Source organism: Palaemon carinicauda, unplaced genomic scaffold, assembly GCF_036898095.1.
Source record: "Palaemon carinicauda isolate YSFRI2023 unplaced genomic scaffold, ASM3689809v2 scaffold297, whole genome shotgun sequence".
NCBI classification, from domain to species: domain Eukaryota; kingdom Metazoa; phylum Arthropoda; class Malacostraca; order Decapoda; family Palaemonidae; genus Palaemon; species Palaemon carinicauda.
The window spans coordinates 62,501-83,784 of record NW_027170634.1 but is presented as its reverse complement, the minus strand read 5'-3'; the positions used below and the strand labels follow the sequence as shown (position 1 = coordinate 83,784).

General features: G+C 41.5%; 1 protein-coding gene across 3 annotated transcripts in view; it reads left to right on the top strand.

Moving 5' to 3' along the window:
• Window positions 1-18,466, top strand: part of LOC137636433 (uncharacterized) — a 29,916-nt gene extending 11,450 nt beyond the window's left edge. For 2 of the 3 annotated variants that reach the window (XM_068368856.1, XM_068368857.1), the window contains exons 5-6: window positions 8,876-10,156; window positions 16,552-16,688. In XM_068368856.1, the coding sequence (XP_068224957.1) occupies window positions 8,876-10,133 (1,258 nt within the window). In that variant the 3' untranslated portion in view covers window positions 10,134-10,156; window positions 16,552-16,688. Of the gene's footprint in view, window positions 1-8,875; window positions 10,157-16,551 lie in introns of all 3 variants that reach the window. The other variant, XM_068368858.1, reaches the window with a different exon arrangement.
• Window positions 18,467-21,284: the final 2,818 nt, after the last annotated feature.

Below are 21,284 nucleotides of genomic sequence, written 5' to 3'. Positions count from 1 at the left end.
GTATCAATTTAGGATTTATACTTTATATATATATATATATATGTATATGTATATATATATATATATATATATATGTATATGTATATATATATATATATATATATATATGTATATGTATATGTATATATATATATATATATATATATATATATATATATATATATATATATATATATTTCAAAGCATTAAAGATAATAGTATGGGACTAGTCAGGCTAAAAATAAAGTACTTGTACTGTACAGCGTTCTGCTAATTCATACGAAGGAATACAGTACGTCATTACTATGTACGTAGTGATATTGCAATTGCTTCTTCATCATCTCTTTTTTTCCAGTATTAGCCAACAAGCTAACCAAGGTTGGCTTTGGTTATTTTTACAGATTATTACAAAGCTTTTATTTTATAGTATGTTAGATTTTTTGTTTATTATGAATTAGTACATTTTTACGAATGTAGAATTTGAAAATTATTTTCTGTTGCCTCTGTGTATAAGTTTTCTGCACTGAATAATGATTTTTTACCAAATGCTTCCAACTGTGAAAGATTGTTAATTATGTGGACAGTTTTGGTAAATGTTGATTATTATAGGGAGCCGAAGTCTGACGTCACATTACCGGGTGCTGGTTCACAACAATTGATTCAGGCACTCGCGGACCTAGGACTTTGCCAGTGTTCTGACACAACCACACTTTAACTTTACTTTTCCTATTGGAATAGGAAAAGGAGAATATGTGATCTAAATTGTAGTAGTTTTCACCAGCTTTTAGTATCTTTTGTCATGAGAGTAGTAGGAAATCGACTGCATCATGCTGAAGTGTTAATGCTTGAACCAGTATCCGTTACCGTGGTAACTGACGTCAGTACTTAGGCTCCTTATTGTCCTGTCAATTATATGTGAATTGTATAGGCAGGTTTTAATTTTCAGTCTTATTTGTTATACTGTAAAAGTAATACTGTATTCATACAAAGCTCACTTGACTGTACTGTATAACATGTGCAGGTAAGTCAATTTAGACTTTTTAAAAGATTTAGGGTAATTTATTTAAACCTAAATCTATTCAATAATTTGCGGGTAAGTGAGAATGATAATTCCGTCAGACACTGACTTGTTTTACTAGTGCTTTTACTCATAAGTATGCAGCAAAACAGACAGCCAGAAATTGAAGAAAATACCACGTGGGCATAATGTGGCACTACCAGTAGTGGCTGGAAGGGGGAGATACCTCGTTAGGAGTGCATCCACCTTCATAAAATGAGTGACGTTATTACGCCAACATTGTTCCCACAGCATAGCGGCCAGATTACATTCGTATAGGTCCAAACCTGTACAGATTGGCCCTTGTTCACACCCACAAAGTATGTGGTCAATTGTCTGGAGGGGATGGCGAGACCTCACGAGGATTGTCTCCACTCGATCAAGAGTAACAAAATCCTGTCCACGGAAGCTTGTCCCATGGGGAAAGACCCGCATGGGCTCTGGATGATCTCACCAGGTGGGCAATGGTCTATTTCTCTCCAGTGTTTAAGGCGGTAAGTTGCGGACTCCGTGAAGTCGAGGCTAGTGGTGGGTATGAAGTTACTGAGGGATTTCAGTCTTCGTCTAACCTTGCGGTGATCGTAGTGCCTCTCGTCCTGTGCTTGGATCGTTCAAATTTTAATTGTTCTAAATAATTCTGTTTGTGCTTCAAGCCTTTGATGCCGGACATTTCCAATGGATTCCTCTTCAGTGCCTATGGTTTCATAGGGGATTTGTTATCTATCTAGAAGATATAAAGTAATGTATTAGGTGCTTTGTTTTTGCATACCTGCTCCGTTAACCCTGTTGAATATTCTATAAAATGGCGTATGGATCAACATCTGAGTTCGGCTCCCAATCTACCCCTTCTTAGGCATCTGGGGTGGCTTTTTCTATTACAATTGCACATTGCCTCTCACTTCACTTATGTACACGTAGCAATGGTTCTATTTTCCATACTAGAAAAGAAAGTAAGTTTTGCAGTTATGCAACTATCATTCTCACCTTTTGGGATTAAGTGTTCTTCTATGCTTACATTAGACCAGATAACATTAGGTCTGCGTTTCTTGCGATTGCTAGACTGCTCTGTGTTGGTTGAGCAAGAGAAAAAGTTCTCGTAAACGACTCCTCGTTTGAGGCAAGTGTAGAAATTAGGAAAACTAAACGACTCTCAGTTCCCCTTCTCTCTTACATCACAACTGTATAATTTAGTACAAACTTGCAGTGAATGTTTTATGTTGAACAGTGTGACATAAGTTTCTTTTTATACAGTAGTTAATGTATGAAAGATCTATTTTAATGTTGTTACTGTTCTTGAAGCATTTTATTTTAATTGTTCGTTACCTTTCTTGTAGTTCATTTATTTTCTTAATTCCTTTCTTCATTGGGCTATTTTTTCCTGTTGGAGTACTTGGGCTTATAGTATCCTGCTTTTCTCACTAGGGTTGTAGCTTAGCTAGTAATAATAATATAGTGATAACTTTTGAAGCATTAATTACAGATGCAGAAAGTCTTATTTATTATATCCATGCTTCCTCTCCGATATATTTTTCATCGTCTTGCACTGAAGTAGCTATGAAGATAGCTAGCTCACAAATTTTCAAAAAACCAGTTGGGGTACGGCACATCGTAATTTCCTGGGCCACGCACTTAATTTTTTTGTTTATTACCAACGTAGAGAGTGGAGGTCCCCTTTTTGTTTTGTTTCATTTGTTGATCTTTTTTCTTTTTTTTTTCGAGGACAAAGGGTGAGTGGAGCTAACTGAGAGCAAGTCGTGTCGTTGTTGCGTCGGTATGCATCCGAGACAGCAATCATTGTCATTCCTTACACCCTTAGGCCAACCCCGAAGCTTCCTGATCTCTGACCTAGAATCTTGTAAAAGTGGCGATTGGGGGAAGTGCCTTGGTATATGTATGTATGGATTACCAAATGACCAAGTTCCATTAGCCTTCAAATACATTACTGTATTTTGGATTACTTTAAGGTTTACATACTGTGCTACTTAAAACAGAATTAATAGCTTGGGTTGGAGACCAAAATATAATTCTGCTACACGTCACTGGGAATTAACTTCCATTAATTATTGTCATATCTTGATCTTTTCTCTGGAAATTCATCTCATTTCTCTTCCTCTTCTTTATGGAATACACTCTTAATTGACATGTGGCTTCTAACGCTCTAAATCTCTATAAAATAATTTTCATGATTGGCAAGGGCTTCTATATAAACCTGCCTCGGAATTTCCGATCGGCAGACGTTAAAAATAAAGACGTGAGCTTCATAAGGATAGGCATTGCCTTGGAATAGCCTGGAAATTCTATATTGATATCTAGAGATTGAAAGTTATCAAGGTTTTATTTTCCAAAGGTCTCAAGATATCGCTTTCATGATAGTCTTGCAACAACTAACAAATCCTTCCTCTAGGTATGGAAGTAGAGGAGAGTTCCCCAGTTGGGTCAGTGTCTTTTTGGCAAGATGTACTGTTAGCAAGTGACCTACAAGTATAAAACCATGTCTGCCAGTTTATAATTTAATAGACATACGTATCAACAACAAATGCAGCCATTTCTAGTCCACTGCAGGACAAAAGACCTCAAGACATGACCTTACTCATGTAAGGGGTTTGGCCAGATTTTCATCACCACGTTGCCCAACTGCAGATTGGTGATGGTAGAAGACTTTTGTTTGATTGCTCATAGCCAACAACCTAGCATGGGTGGCCCTGACTAGTACAGCATTGCTGTTCAAGGCGATACGCAAACCCTTTCACCACTGTAAGGTATCCTCACTCAGAAAGGGTAACATTCAGTATGTATATGCTCTAAATATATCTGAACTATTTGCAATAGAATGATCAACTACTTTCCATTCATGAGGAACCTTCGGAAACTAGACCCCAATCGTTGGTTTAAGTCTTAGTAGGAAACCTAAACTTACGACAGACTCGTCACGTAAATGGGATATCGCTCGTTTCCCTAACGTCGTTAAGGACCCTTGAGAGTTTTCTTGGACTTGTCAAACAAAAGGTCATCTTTCTATTTTCCTTCCTGTCTGAAAATCTAACGTCGTTAAAGACCCTTGAGAGTTCTCTTGGACTTGTCAAACAAAAGGTCGTCTTTCTCTTTTCCTTCCTGTCTGAAAATCTAACGTCGTTGAGGATCCTTGAGAGTTCTCTTGGACTTGTCAAACAAAAGGTCGTCTTTCTCTTTTCCTTCCTGTCTGAAAATCTAACGTCGTTAAGGACCCTCGAGAGTTCTCTTGGACTTGTCAAACAAAAGGTCGTCTTTCTCTTTTCCTTCCTGTCTGAAAATCTATCGGCAAATCCTCTCGGGGTCCGTCACGCCGAAGGAAATCTCACTTTTTTTCGGGGTTCATCACGCCGAAGGAAATTCACTTTTTTTTTTTTCATCTTGGTAACAGTAATAAATTTGACACCGGGTTTAGAGTATTGTAGTTTCTGTGAACTTCAGAACCAAGGCAGGAGAGAGAATCTGTGGCATTTACATCAATTGAAGGCTGTTTGTTTTACTCCGGATAGCAAGGTTGGTAGCGTCGCGGATCTCTATTATAGAGGTCCCGAGTTCGGTCCCCGCCAGGGACGCGAATACCGTGAGACCTTCTACCGGGGGGTACTCCCACGTGGCGCCTGGGGGGGAGGTTAGAGGGGACTAGTGATAGTCCCTGCTGGCTAATGGTCGCCCGAGGAGAACGATGTAAATCGTCTCTGTGGAGACCTAAAACTTTAACTTTAACTTCATGCATGTGGAAGCACATGTAAAACAAGGCTATGTATTTGGCAAATATTAATGTTTTTTTCCAAAATCCAGTTGGCTTTTAAATGTTTCTTTACCCTATGCATGATTTTGATCATTTTAATGAACATTTGGTATTGAGCTAAACAGTAATGATAGATTTTATTCTCGTTATTTTATGAATTTTCCATAAGAAAAACATTTTTTGAGTCATGTGTCCTTGATAGTTTGATTTCCCACGTGGTAAAGACACTACTAGATTCTTTGAATTTTTTCTAATGCAGTATCTTGTAGTTTTAATTTTCTCTGTTAATAGTTTATGCTAGTCTACAATATAAGAAATTATTTTTTTTCTTTTATTGAAGTTGTTATATTTTTACTCCTCAGTTTTTTTAGATTGTTAATCATATGGAGATATTTTCTTAGCTGTGCAAGGGAGTCAAATGAAAACCTGTGAACTGAAAACTGTATCAGCTAACTTGAGCTGATGTTTGTTATGATTAAACTTGAGGTGTATTTACTATAATTTTGTAAAATGAAGAAGGAAGGGTTTTATTGTTAAGCATTGAATGTGTGGAGAGCGTGAGTTGCAGGCCAACCTGTGAAATTTTTGAAGTTCAAAGTTCTTGATGTTATAATTGTTAAGGCGGGTTTACACGTTCGAACGGTTCGTCGGACAAGCGTTCGAACGGTTCGTCGGACAAGCGTTCGAACGGTTCGTCGGACAAGCGTTCGAACGGTTCGTCGGACACGTGTTTGAAGTGATGTTCGAACAGGTTCGTCCAAAGGTTCCAAGAAAGTCTGTCCTCACCTGACTTTTGTGGGCGGGGCTTCACTGCCCAAAAACCTTGTGCATTTGTGGCCGACTCCGCCTCTTCGAACCGTTTGACAAGCAGGTTCGTCGGACCGACACGCCGTGTAAACCACGCTTCACAGATGTACTGGTGTTGACCACCTTCGTGACTAGTTCCATTTTGTACTTGTCTCGTCAGGTACCAGATTTGTACACGTAACTGGTGTAATGGCATTTTGCCGTTTCTATTTTTTTAAAATTCTGCAAATCAATCCTTCGCTTGAGCTTCAATGTAGCAATTTTTGTGAGATTTCTAGTTGATCAGTTTGGCAGCAACTAATAACCTACATTTCCAAGAATCTTAATGGTGTCTTCATTATCAGTTGTCTTATCTATATTAATTATGCTTATTTGTACAATTGTATTTTGTTTGTTATCTATCCCAGAGAAATTCATTATCATTGGGTTGTGTTTTGCATGCTTTATAGACTGCCGGAATTTTCTTACTTGTCGGTAACATCCCTGGTCATATCTGTCTATCAAATTCTTCCGTCTTATGTGCTGCTCAACCAATAAATTTTTGTCTAAACTATTGTTATGTATCTCATTCGGACAAACGCCTCCCAGTTGCTATTCATTACTCGTGATCATTTCATTTTTTATGATATTCACCATTATATTTGAAAAATTACTTCAACATCTTATAAGAAACAGGTTTTATATATACAATGATTTAAATTTCCAATTATCACAGATTTTTCTATTACAAATTTATTTATCATATTTTCTATATATTTATTTTGTATTATTTTATTGTGACACAGTTCCGGTAGGCCCTGCTGCTGCCTCCGATGCCTTAGATGACCGCGGAGGTAGCAGCAGTAGGGGATTCAGCATTATGAAGCTTCATCTGTGGTGGATAATGTGGGAGGTTGGGCTGTGGCACTCTAGCAGTACCAGCTGAACTCAGTTGAGTCCCTTGTTAGGCTGGGAGGAACGTAGAGAGTAGAGGTCCCCTTTTTTGTTTTTGTTTCATTTGTTGATGTCGGCTACCCCCCAAAATTGGGGGAAGGGCCTTGGTATATGTATGTATGTATTAGCTTTAAGTTTATTTAATCGGGCCACCTCTATAAGAGTCAGCTTGACTCATTGGGTTGTTAATCTCATTTCTTTTAATAATCAAAAGCAAGTTGCAACCAGCGTATATCGCTCGTTTGCGACGTCGTCATAACTCAAAAATAGCTATTTTTTAGGAGAGCCCATTTTAATCAATTAAAACACTCTCATATTATGTCGTTAGGACATTAAGCGCCTCTAGCGGTCAATTTTTTAGCTGCAATTATGATACTTTTGCCAAACAAATCAGCATTTGAAGATGAATATGTCTATATGGGTAACTCAAAAATACATTTTTTTGAGTTATGACGTTGTTGTCGCAACCGAGCGATATATTCTAGTTCTTTAATATGGTTGATAATTGCCAAAATAAAATGGTTTAAACAAGAATTTAGTCACTAAGGGAACGTGAAGGATGAAATGGATGGATGGGAAAATATGGAAAAGGGAGGAAATCAACAATAGCATATAATATGCCATATAAGGAGTACTGTAAGTGTTACCCTTGTTTGTGGAGATAAATGTATTGTACTGTATTTGTTCAAAGTCAATCGTGGGGATAAACGTACTGTACTTGTTCAAAGACAATAGTGGAGATAAACATAATGTACAGTAATTGTTCAAAGACAATCATGGCGATAAATGTACTGTACTTGTTCAAAGTCAATCGTGGGGTTAAACGTACTGTGCTTGTTCAAAGACAATCATGGCGATAAATGTACTGTAATTGTTTAAGACAAAAGTGGGGATAAACGTACTGTACTTGTTCAAAGACAATAGTGGAGATAAACATAATGTACAGTAATTGTTCAAAGACAATAGTGGAGATAAACGTACTGTGCTTGTTCAAAGACAATCATGGCGATAAATGTACTGTACTTGTTCAAAGTCAATCGTGGGGTTAAACGTACTGTACTTGTTCAAAGACAATCATGGCGATAAATGTACTGTAATTGTTTAAGACAAAAGTGGGGATAAATGTACTGTACTTGTACAAAGTCAATCGTGGGGATAAACGTACTGTGCTTGTTCAAAGACAATAGTGGAGATAAACGTACTGTGCTTGTTCAAAGACAATCATGGCGATAAATGTACTGTACTTGTTCAAAGACAATCTTAGCGATAAATGTACTGTAATTGTTCAAAGTCAATTGTGGCGACATCCTGTATTTACTCTAAAACAATCGTGAAAATAAATGTACTGCACTTATTCCAAGACAATAGTGGACATAAAAAGACTGTACTGGTTCAAGGACTATCGCACAGAACTTGTTAAAAGACGTTCGCATTCCCTCGTTTCAACACTCATCATAGTTTACAATGATTTTACCTGAAAAAAAACTAATCTCCTTCCACGTTACAAACATTACACAATACTTTCATAGTTCTATAACCCTTTTACCCCCAGGCTATTTGGAACATTTCAACCCTTAACCCCCAGGGGTCATTTGTTCTCAAGCACATTTTGCAGTATATTTTTTTAAATTGCTCTAACAGCCTTAATTTTTGTTATAGAGAGGTCAGGATGGTCTCATTCTCTTGGAAAATGCCTGAAGTTTCTCAAAAAATTATCATTTATATGCAAAAAAAAAAATGTAAATAAAGGGATGAGTTTTATGAAACGTACCAGTACGTCCTTTGGGGGTAAAAGAGTTAATAATTTTCTATAAATTTAGCCCTACAGATACGGAGCATTTTCTTCAAGCTGAAGTGTAATGAACCTATCCTAACTGACTCTTAATAAGAATTGCCCATACAAGTACAATAGGTTATCAATTTCCAAAAAGAATTGTTAGTTCCTCATTTCTAAAGTGTACAAGTCATTATTTACAGAAACAAATCGTAATATTCCATTAAATAATTTTATTTCCTAATAAGTACAACAGGTAACAGTTTACGGTGATTGTTAGTACTGTAATGTAATTGTTTGCTTCTGAAGATCATTAAATTGATTTTAACACTTCCAAGCTGCTCTTACACCTATAGTACAACTAATTATCATATTAAATTTACTAACTTTATGATCACTTAATAACCAAGATTAGACCATGTAAAAAAAATCAATTTGAATTATATTTTATTCGTGTGAGTTTTTGTATCCCGAGTCAGTACTTCCATTGCCTTTTATAGGCCAAATTCTACTTTAGAAACTTTTCATGGTAAAAGCTACAAGTATCTTGTCTTTATTAATTTTGCAGTGACAGAGAACCACTTATTCCAAGTGAAGACGATGATTCTATATTCACTATTAGCAACTCGGTACTTGCTCCATTGCCAGTACCTAGACTACATTTCCCTACACCTTCCTCTCATCGCCATGTTTCAAGGAGACTTCCTAGTATTAGCTTTGGCCCTGAACCAGAGCTTCCTCCGAAAGCTAACACTCAAAGCACAGTCACGGCTACATTGAAGCATGATCCTGCACTGCCTTCAGAGCGCACTTCCACAGCTGAACCAAAGCTTTCTAGAGATGAAACGCAAGGCCGTTTTATGGCTCCTTCACTGGACTTTGTTACACCACTTTCAAAAGATATTTCTACGACTGAACCAAAGCTTTCTAGAGATGAAACGCAAGGCCGATTTATGGCTGCTTCACTGGACTTTGTTACACCACTTTCAAAAGATATTTCTACGACTGAACCAAAGCTTTCTAGAGATGAAACGCAAGGCCGTTTTATGGCTCTCTCACAGGACTTTGCTACACCACTTTCAAAAGATATTTCTACGACTGAACCACAGCTTCCTAATGCTAAAAAGCAAGGCCTTTTTAATAATTTTTCAGAGGATTTTGCTACGCCACTTTCAAAGGACATTTCCAAGACTGAACCACAGCTTCCTAAAGATACAAAGCAAACGAATTTTTCAGAGGACTTTCCTAACCTTCCTTCAAAACACAGCCTCGCAACTGAGACACAGACTTCTAAAACTAAAAAACAAAGGACTGGTAAGGCTCCAACACAACACATACCCAAGCAATCATCACGACCCGCTTCTAAAACTCAGCCTTTGGATGTTTGTAACCTTCCAAAACTAAGTGATTTTGTAAATATTAAAACTCAAGTTACCATTAAGCCTACAGTATGGTATGAGAATGAAAGTCAGCCCTTTAAAAAGAAAGCCTCAAATTATAACCTAGTGAGCCCCGGAGACAGTCCACATCTTCACCTTAAGTTTGCTGATCTATCCTTTAGGGATGTCCTTAAAGTAGATAACGATGGCATTGTAACATTAGATCTGCATAATATGACTGTGCATGAGGCAGTACAGATGGTTTCTGATTTCACCGACGATTTCAAGGATGAGCAACACAGAGTACGGATCATTACGGGAAGGGGTATCCGAAGTAAGGGCGGAATACCTAAAATCAAGCCTGCCGTCAAAGATTTCTTGGAAAGCGAAGGTTTTAAGTTTTGCGAGATACATAGCGGAGGCTGCCTCGAGGTGCTCCTCTCTTGACTTTTAACGCTTTCCCAGATAAGGTGGGTTTTACAGCAAAGTATTATCTAATGCCTTAAATATGAACATTGCTTTCACTGTCAAAATCACTCAAATTCTAATAAAATTCAAAACAATTATTTTAAAAAGTTTTACAATTACAGTATTGTTCACATTTTTATCTTTACCAGATGCCTTGGCTTTCCACATCCTTGTTTTTATGCCATAAATTAATTTTCTACTTAGATTTTGTTGCCAACAAATATTGAAACATTTTTCTAAGGTACAGTAGTTTTAAAAATATGATTATCAAAAAAATTCAAAACCCATGGCCTACCAAACTATCCCCCCCCCCCACTCTCTCTCTCTCTCTCTCTCTCATCCGCACCAATTTGTTATAGAAAAGTGTTCATGAATTTTGTTTATAGCTATTTTTAGTTACCATACGAGTACGTTCTCTCTCTCTCTCTCTCTCTCTCTCTCTCTCTCTCTCTCTCTCTCTCTCTCTCTCTCTCTCTCTCATCCACACCAATTTGTTATAGAAAAGTGTTCATGAATTCTGTTTATAGCTATTTTTAGTTACCATACGAGTACGTTCTCTCTCTCTCTCTCTCTCTCTCTCTCTCTCTCTCTCTCTCTCTCTCTCTCTCTCTCTCTCTCTCTCTCTCTGTCACATTATTTTGGAGTGATTTGAATGTTCGGCAATTGCCATTATACACTTCATATTATCTTGGATGATTTACAAAATGGGCCAAAATTGACAGTCATATTTATGGAAAGATTTGATTCCACTGCATTGCAAAATTGATTTTGGGAACTGCGTCTTGAGGTGAAGCTTCAGTGTGCGTTGTCGGTAATACTTTAACAGGATTGTTGCTCTTCTGTCAATGCAAAAGAACCCGCTTCTTAGAGTTCCGCGTCTCTAATCCAGCACATTTTACTTTCAACCTCATCACATCTCAAGTACATTGTATTACGCTGTTAGCTTTGCTAAGCTCGCTTGGTAATGTTTGTGTTTGTCAACTTGTCTCGCATTTCTCCGTCAGGATTCGCTTGGTAATGTCTGTGTTTGGCAACTTGTCTCGCATTTCTCCGTCAGGATTCGCTTGGTAATGTCTGTGTTTGGCAACTTGTCTCGCATTTCTCCCGTCAGGATTCGCTTGGTAATGTCTGTGTTTGGCAACTTGTCTCGCATTTCTCCGTCAGGATTCGCTTGGTAATGTCTGTGTTTGGCAACTTGTCTCGCATTTCTCCGTCAGGATTCGCTTGGTAATGTCTGTGTTTGGCAACTTGTCTCGCATTTCTCCCGTCAGGATTCGCTTGGTAATGTCTGTGTTTGGCAACTTGTCTCGCATTTCTCCGTCAGGATTCGCTTGGTAATGTCTGTGTTTGGCAACTTGTCTCGCATTTCTCCGTCAGGATTCGCTTGGTAATGTCTGTGTTTGGCAACTTGTCTCGCATTTCTCCCGTCAGGATTCGCTTGGTAATGTCTGTGTTTGGCAACTTGTCTCGCATTTCTCCGTCAGGATTCGCTTGGTAATGTCTGTGTTTGGCAACTTGTCTCGCATTTCTCCCGTCAGGATTCGCTTGGTAATGTTTGTGTTTGTCAACTTGTCTCGCATTTCTCCGTCAGGATTCGCTTGGTAATGTCTGTGTTTGGCAACTTGTCTCGCATTTCTCCGTCAGGATTCGCTTGGTAATGTCTGTGTTTGGCAACTTGTCTCGCATTTCTCCCGTCAGGATTCGCTTGGTAATGTCTGTGTTTGGCAACTTGTCTCGCATTTCTCCGTCAGGATTCGCTTGGTAATGTCTGTGTTTGGCAACTTGTCTCGCATTTCTCCCGTCAGGATTCGCTTGGTAATGTTTGTGTTTGTCAACTTGTCTCGCATTTCTCCGTCAGGATTCGCTTGGTAATGTCTGTGTTTGGCAACTTGTCTCGCATTTCTCCGTCAGGATTCGCTTGGTAATGTCTGTGTTTGGCAACTTGTCTCGCATTTCTCCGTCAGGATTCGCTTGGTAATGTCTGTGTTTGGCAACTTGTCTCGCATTTCTCCGTCAGGATTCGCTTGGTAATGTCTGTGTTTGGCAACTTGTCTCGCATTTCTCCGTCAGGATTCGCTTGGTAATGTCTGTGTTTGGCAACTTGTCTCGCATTTCTCCCGTCAGGATTCGCTTGGTAATGTTTGTGTTTGTCAACTTGTCTCGCATTTCTCCGTCAGGATTCGCTTGGTAATGTCTGTGTTTGGCAACTTGTCTCGCATTTCTCCGTCAGGATTCGCTTGGTAATGTCTGTGTTTGGCAACTTGTCTCGCATTTCTCCCGTCAGGATTCGCTTGGTAATGTCTGTGTTTGGCAACTTGTCTCGCATTTCTCCCGTCAGGATTCGCTTGGTAATGTCTGTGTTTGGCAACTTGTCTCGCATTTCTCCCGTCAGGATTCGCTTGGTAATGTTTGTGTTTGTCAACTTGTCTCGCATTTCTCCGTCAGGATTCGCTTGGTAATGTCTGTGTTTGGCAACTTGTCTCGCATTTCTCCCGTCAGGATTCGCTTGGTAATGTCTGTGTTTGGCAACTTGTCTCGCATTTCTCCGTCAGGATTCGCTTGGTAATGTCTGTGTTTGGCAACTTGTCTCGCATTTCTCCGTCAGGATTCGCTTGGTAATGTCTGTGTTTGGCAACTTGTCTCGCATTTCTCCGTCAGGATTGGCTTGGTAATGTCTGTGTTTGGCAACTTGTCTCGCATTTCTCCGTCAGGATTGGCTTGGTAATGTCTGTGTTTGGCAACTTGTCTCGCATTTCTCCGTCAGGATTGGCTTGGTAATGTCTGTGTTTGGCAACTTGTCTCGCATTTCTCCGTCAGGATTCGCTTGGTAATGTCTGTGTTTGGCAACTTGTCTCGCATTTCTCCGTCAGGATTCGCTTGGTAATGTCTGTGTTTGGCAACTTGTCTCGCATTTCTCCGTCAGGATTCGCTTGGTAATGTCTGTATTTGGCAACTTGTCTCGCATTTCTCCGTCAGGATTCGCTTGGTAATGTCTGTATTTGGCAACTTCACTCGCATTTCTCCGTCAGGATTTTGAAAGCCGTGTGCATCACGATGGTAATCCTTTTACTCCCAATGGACGTACTGGTACGTTTCACAAAACTCATCCCTTTACCCCCATGGACGTACTGGTACGTCCTTGCAAAAAACTGCTATTTACATTTTCTTTTTGCATATTTTTTATAACTTTATGAGAGACTTCAGGCTTTTTCCAAAAGAATGAGACCAACCTGACCTCTCTATGACAAAAAATGAGGCTGTTAGAGCAATTTGAAAAATATACATGGCAAAATGTGCTTGAAAAAAAAAAAACCACCTGGGGTTTAAAGGTTGGAAAGTTCCAAATAGCCTGGGGGTAAAAGGGTTAATTGTGGTAACGTATCTTGTATCTTGTGTTTCTCTTTGGAAAAATGCCTACTGCTTTACTGTACATTCCCTCACTGAGAATTTGCATCAGCTAATTTTTTAGATTGGGAATCTTATACTTGTGTTTTGTACGAACTACAAACTCCTCGTTTTTATTTATTGCTCGCGTGTCTGGTTGGAGTGGATGGGTTCAGGCACTGAACAGTTGCTTGGACTGGATAAACAGCGGAAGTTGAATAAGAAAAGTTTGCCTGAAGTCAGATTATCATTGTCAGTTTTTGTGGACTTAATGAACATATCTCCTGTAAGTGAGAATGTTACTGAGGTGTGAAGTTGCTAAACATTCTTCGCTCTTTTTTTTACAACATACTTCCTTTGTTTGCATACATTAAAGGTTTAAAGGTCGCTCATGAATGGCAGAGGCAAGGGACAGTGACATTGCCCTAGCAATCAGGACAATGCCCTAGAGACTGACCATATATTATATGATCAGTGCCCAAGCCTCCTCTCCACCCAAGCTAGGACCAGGGAGGGCGAAGCAGTGGCTGCTGATGACTCAGCAGATAGACCTATAGGCTCCCCCAAACCCCCAACCTTAGTTCACAAGGATGGTAAGATTGCAAACACTAATGGCACTAATGAGTCTGAGAAGGACTCGAACCCCGACTGGCAAACACCAGGCAGAGACATTACCAATCAGGCCACAGCAACCCTTTAGCAATTGAATATCTTCCCTAATAGCTTTTTGGGGAAAAAAATCATAAGCCACTGGTGTGTCCTATTAATCCCTGGCTTGGAGAAGTCTTCCAGCGTCCTGCCTAGTACAGCGGTAATGCGTTTGCCTCGCACTCATGGGATCAGATCGATCACAGCTCAGGACCATGCACTTAAACTGTTTATTTTGGAGGTATGAGCAGTAGGGGATTCAGCATTATGAAGCTTCATCTGAGGTGGATAACAAGGGAGGGTGGGCTGTGGCACCCCTAGCAGTACCAGCCGAACTCAATTGAGTCCCTTGTCAGACTGGGAGGAACGTAGAGAGGAGAGGTCCCCTTCTCCGTTTCATTTGTTTGATGTCGGCTATCCCCCAAATTGGGGGAAATGCCTTGGTATATGTATGCATGCATTTTGGAGGTTGCTACTGTAGTTGAGCACCACAGTGGGAGGTTGGACCTGCCCGGCCGGCTGACATTCTAGCACGCACCTCTTCAGACACTAACTTTTACCTCTAATGCAAAGGTCACCCCTTTAATCACCACACACCTCTTCAGACACTAACCTTTACCTCTAAAGCAAAGGTCACCCCGTTAATCACCACGCACCTCTTCAGACACTACCCTTTACCTCTAATACAAAGGTCACCCCTTTAATCACCACGCACCTCTTCGGTCACTAACCTTTACCTCTAATGCAAAGGTCACCCCTTTAATCACCACGCACCTCTTCGGTCACTAACCTTTACCTCTAATGCAAAGGTCACCCCTTTAATCACCACGCACCTCTTCAGACACTAACCTTTACCTCTAATGCAAAGGTCACCCCGTTAATCACCACGCACCTCTTAAGACACTACCCTTTACCTCTAATGCAAAGATCACCCCTTTAATCACCACGCACCTCTTCAGACACTACCCTTTACCTCTAATGCAAAGGTCACCCCTTTAATCACCACGCACCTCTTCAGACACTAACCTTTACCTCTAATGCAAAGGTCACCCCTTTAATCACCACACACCTCTTCAGACACTAACCTTTACCTCTAATGCAAAGGTCACCCCTTTAATCACCACACACCTCTTCAGACACTAACCTTTACCTCTAATGCAAAGGTCACCCCTTTAGTCACTACACACCTCTTCAGACACTAACCTTTACCTCTACTGTAAGGCAAAGGTCACCCCTTTAATCACCACACCTTTTCACCTTTCTATGAACTGATTAGCTGTGTTCAAGGTTTTTCCATAGAGGATCTCTGAAATGAAATGAGACTCGACCTAGTTTTTGGAGCCATTACATGTCTCCTTTGAGGGACAGTGCTGTTGGTAGCGTTGCGGGCTTCTGTTTCAGAGGTCCCGAGTTCGCGTCCCCGCCAGGACGCGGATAGTGTGAGACCTTCTACTGGGGGGTAGTCCCCAGGGTGGCGCCTGGGGGGGGGGAGAGGTTAGAGGGGGCTAGTGATAGTCCCTGCTGGCTTATGGTCGCCTGAGCAGGATGATGTAGATCGTCAGAGTGGAGACCTAAAACCCGCAACTTTAACTTTTCATGTGGAAACAATTTACTACCCGTTTACGCAACATGGTAGCTGGCAGAAGTCCTCTTTTCGCCTGGGTATTACTACAAAGTGATCTTAAGATTTTTGTTATGCCATTATGCACAGTGGAAATTTTACTTCGTGGAAGTAAGAGAGACTCGTTCCGTAAGTTATCACTGTGCCAAGATTCTTCACTTGAAGATCTTGGTAATGTTTTCAGTAGACTGGAAATGTTCTGACCACTAGCATTAGACTTATATCTTAAAGCTGTGCTATCCTGTACAAAGATTGGTGCATTTATTCTTTCTGTAAATAAAATCTTGTTTTTGTTTTTCTACACATTTTCTTGATTTCATCCCAGATAATAATTTTAACTTGTAAAAATTATTCTGTTGTATTTTTCAAGTTTTCAGTTTTGACCTCAGCTACATGAATCACACTTTATGATTTATAGGATATCCAATTTTGACATTCTCTTATGTTATTTCTTTGGTACAATCTATTTTATTCTTGATTTATCTTTATTTTTTCAATATTAGTCAGCTTTTTCTAATTGGGCCATTGGCCTTGTTCTAGTTTTCTTCTATAACATCCATGACTGAAGCTAGTTGAAATGAAAGTATGATTACATTAAATATGAGTTGTGCTGATCTCTGTTTTTATTCTGCCTCATATAGTTCTTGTTTCTTTTTAGCTTAATATCTTCCCCGGGTTATAACTGGTTATTGTTTTTTTTTTTAATATATATAACACTTACTCCTTATCTTACTACTTTTCCAGAGATCAGGAATCAGTTCTTCCAACAAACTGTGATGCAAAACTCTTTTCCATTAGCGCCTCGTTGCCACCGACATGCATGCCTTCAAAGCCGTCTCTTACTTCATCTTCACTGCACTCACGAGTACCCGAACCCTCGCATGATCAAGAACTAACACCTCACTTCACTTCAGGGTTACCATCTGAACTTGTCCTGAGACCTGAGCCACAGATAACGCCCCAAACGTCTTCAAAATGGCCTTCCGCTAGTGAATCCTCGAGCTCTTTTAAGGCAAAATCTTCCTTTCCATCACTTCCCCTTTCTCAGGATGAATCACAGATTCTTAAGCACTTGGCAGAACTTAAGAAGCAAGAAGAAAAGGCTCCACATAAACGCACTACAAAGCCTGAAGCTCAGGATATATCAGAGTCATCTTTGAAGGAAAATGAGAAACCTCGACCAACGGCAGATGTCAGTTTATCGCCTGTGCATAGACCTAAAAAACCACGACCTCATGCTGTTTCCAGATCAGCATCTAGATATTACCCAAGAACAGCTAGAGGAACTCTTCATTTGCACCTAAGGTATGCTAAGAATCTTTCCCTGAGGAAAGTTTTTAGATTTGAGAATGGTGACATACCTACTTTGGATCTCCACCACATGACTGTCAAAGAGGCTACAGAATTAGCCATTGGTTTCATTGAAGATTGCATGGATGAAAACCCACGTAAATTTAGGATCATCACAGGAAGGGGACTTCACAGCAGAAACGGGGTTTCACGACTGAAGCCACGTATAATTCAGATTCTAGACAACTATGATTTGGAATACACAGAAATTTACAGTGGAGGTTGTCTGCAGGTATCCCTTGACTAGAGAGGTTAATTAAAATACAATATAGACAACTATGATTTGGAATACACAGAAATTTACAGTGGAAGGTGTCTGCAGGTATCCCTTGACTAGGCAGTTTGATTAAAATACAACATAGACAACTATGATTTGGAATACACAGAAATTTACAGTGGAGGGTGTCTGCAGGTATCCCTTGACTAGAGAGGTTAATTGAAATACAATATAGACAACTATGATTTGGAAGACACAGAAATTTACAGTGGAAGGTGTCTGCAGGTATCCCTTGACTAGGCAGTTTGATTAAAATACTGTACAACATAGACAACTATGATTTGGAATACACAGAAATTTACAGTGGAAGGTGTCTGCAGGTATCCCTTGACTAGGCAGTTTGATTAAAATACAATATATTTTTAAACAATACCATACATTGCTCATACCCGAGTAAACCTGATTAATGAACTCACTAGTATTGTAAGTCCCATCTTTCTACAGACTGATATTTGTTGCGCCACCATACAAACACACTGTCTGAAAGGCAATCAACAACAACAAATGCAGCCATTTCTAGTCCAGTGAAGGACAAAGGCCACAGGCATGTCCTTATTCATGTCTGGGGTTTGACCAGTTTATGTCACCAGTGCAGATTACTGATGGTAGGAGATTTTCGTCTGATCGCTCAAAGCAAACTAACCTAGTAGGGGTGGCACTTACCAGTGCAGCTTTGCTGATGATGGCGATGCCTTTCACCACGTCAAGGTATCTAAACTCAGAAAGGCATTCATAACTTGTATCAAATAAGCACGACTATGTACCCCCAAACTTTGATAGGAAAAGATGACAAATTATTTTCATTAACTTATTTCAGCTTCATGGAGGGACTTTGGACATTAGGCATTTTGATTGCCACGTTGAAACATTTCTTCTTCCGTTACTTTCTATTCCACATTAAACAGTAATTTAGAATTACCCTTAAGGGTATTGATATTCATCCATTGAACCCTTCAATAAAATTGGGTTGTAGATAACAGAGTTGTGCTGTCTAATTGTCAATTTTCAAAAAGTGTCTATTCTAGACATTTTTTTTTTAAATTCAGCCATAACACTGGTTCTCGGAAAGCCATTCAGCCATAACACTGGTGCTCGGAAAGCCATCCAGCCATGACACGGGCTCGGAAAGAAATTCAGCCATGACACTGGGGCTCGGAAAGCCATTCAGCCATGACACTGGGGCTCGGAAAGAAATTTAGCCATGACACTGGTTCTCGGAAAGTCATTCAGCCATGACACTGGTTCTCGAAAAGTCATTCAGCCATGACACTGGGGCTCAGAAAGAAATTCAGCCATGGCACTGGGACTCGGAAAGAAATTCAGCCATGACACTGGGACTCGGAAAGAATTTCAGCCATGACACTGGGGCTCGGAAAGCCATTCAGCCATGACACTGGGGCTCGGAAAGCCATTCAGCCATAACAATAAAATTGGGTTGTAGATAACAGAGTTGTGCTGTCTAATTGTCAATTTTCAAAAAGTGTCTATTCTAGACATTTTTTTTTTAAATTCAGCCATAACACTGGTTCTCGGAAAGCCATTCAGCCATAACACTGGTGCTCGGAAAGCCATCCAGCCATGACACGGGCTCGGAAAGAAATTCAGCCATGACACTGGGGCTCGGAAAGCCATTCAGCCATGACACTGGGGCTCGGAAAGAAATTTAGCCATGACACTGGTTCTCGGAAAGTCATTCAGCCATGACACTGGTTCTCGAAAAGTCATTCAGCCATGACACTGGGGCTCAGAAAGAAATTCAGCCATGACACTGGGACTCGGAAAGAAATTCAGCCATGACACTGGGACTCGGAAAGAATTTCAGCCATGACACTGGGGCTCGGAAAGCCATTCAGCCATGACACTGGGGCTCGGAAAGCCATTCAGCCATAACACTGGTGCTCGGAGAGCCATCCAGCCATGACACTGGGGCTCGGAAAGAAATTCAGCCATGGCACTGGGGCTCCGAAAGAAATTCAGGCATAAACCTGGGGTTGGATAGAAATTCAGCCATGACACTGGGGCTTGGAAAGAAATTCAGCCATGACACTGGGGCTTGGAAAGAAATTCAGCCATGACACTGGGGCTCGGAAAGCCATTCTGCCATGACTTTGGGGCTCGGAAAGCCATCCAGCCATGACACTGGGGCTCGGAAAGCCATCCAGCCATGACACTGGGGCTCGGAAAGAAATTCAGTCATAACACTGGGGCTCGGAAAGCCATTCAGCCATGACACTGGGACTCGAAGAGAAATTCAGCCATGACACTGGTTCTCAGAAAGTCATTCAGCCATGACACTGGGGCTCGGAAAGAAATTCAGCCATGACACTGGGTCTCGGAAAGACAAACAGCCATGACACTGGGGCTCGGGCAGTCATTCAGCCATGACACTAGGACCTGGGCAGCCATCCAGCCATGACACTGGGACTCGAAGAGAAATTCAGCCATGACACTGGTTCTCAGAAAGTCATTCAGCCATGACACTGGGGCTCGGAAAGAAATTCAGCCATGACACTGGGTCTCGGAAAGACAAACAGCCATGACACTGGGGCTCGGGCAGTCATTCAGCCATGACACTAGGACCTGGGCAGCCATTCAGCCATGACACTGGGGCTCGGAATGCCATTCAGCAATGACACGTGGGCTCGGAATGCCATTCAGCCATGACGCTGGGGCTCGGAAAGCCATTCAGCCATGACGCTGGGGCTCGGAAAGCCATTCAGCAGTGACGCTGGGGCTCGGAAAGCCATTCAGCAGTGACGCTGGGGCTCGGAAAGCCATTCAGCCATGACGCTGGGGCTCGGAAAGCCAATCAGCAGTGACGCTGGGGCTCGGAAAGCCATTCAGCCATGACACTGGGGCTCGGAAAGACATTCAGCCATGACAATGTGACTTGGAAGGCTATTCAGCCATGACACTGGGGCTCAGAAAGCCATTCAGCCATGACACTAGGACCTGGGCAGCCATTCAGCCATGACACTGGGACTCGGAAAGCCATTCAGCCATGACACTAGGACTTGGGCAGTCATTCAGCCATGACACTGGGGCTCGGAAAGCCACTCAGCTATGACACGGGGGCTCGGAAAGCCATTCAGCCATGACACTAGGACCTGGGCAGCCATTCAGCCATGACACTAGGACCTGGGCAGCCATTCAGCCATAACGCTAGGACCTGGGCAGCCATTCAGCCATGACACTGGGGCTCGGGCAGCCATTCAGCCATGACACAGGGGCTCGGAAAGCCATTCAGCCATGACACTAGGACCTGGGCAGCCATTCAGCCATGACACTAGGACCTGGGCAGCCATTCAGCCATGACACTGGGGCTCGGGCGGTCATTCAGCCATGACACTAGGACCTGGGCAACCATGACACTGGGACTCGGAAAGCCATTCAGCCATGACACTAGGACCTGGGCAGCCATTCAGCCATGACACTGGGGCTCGGAAAGCCACTCAGTTATGACACGGGGGCTCGGAAAGCCATTCAGCCATGACACTAGGACCTGGGCAGCCATGACACTGGGACTCGGAAAGCCATTCAGCCATGACACTAGGACCTGGGCAGCCATTCAGCCATGACACTGGGGCTCGGGCGGTCATTCAGCCATGACACTAGGACCTGGGCAACCATGACACTGGGACTCGGAAAGCCATTCAGCCATGACACTAGGACCTGGGCAGCCATTCAGCCATGACACTGGGGCTCGGAAAGCCACTCAGTTATGACACGGGGGCTCGGAAAGCCATTCAGCCATGACACTAGGACCTGGGCAGCCATTCAGCCATGACGCTAGGACCTGGGCAGCCATTCAGCCATGACACTGGGGCTCGGAAAGCCACTCAGCTATGAC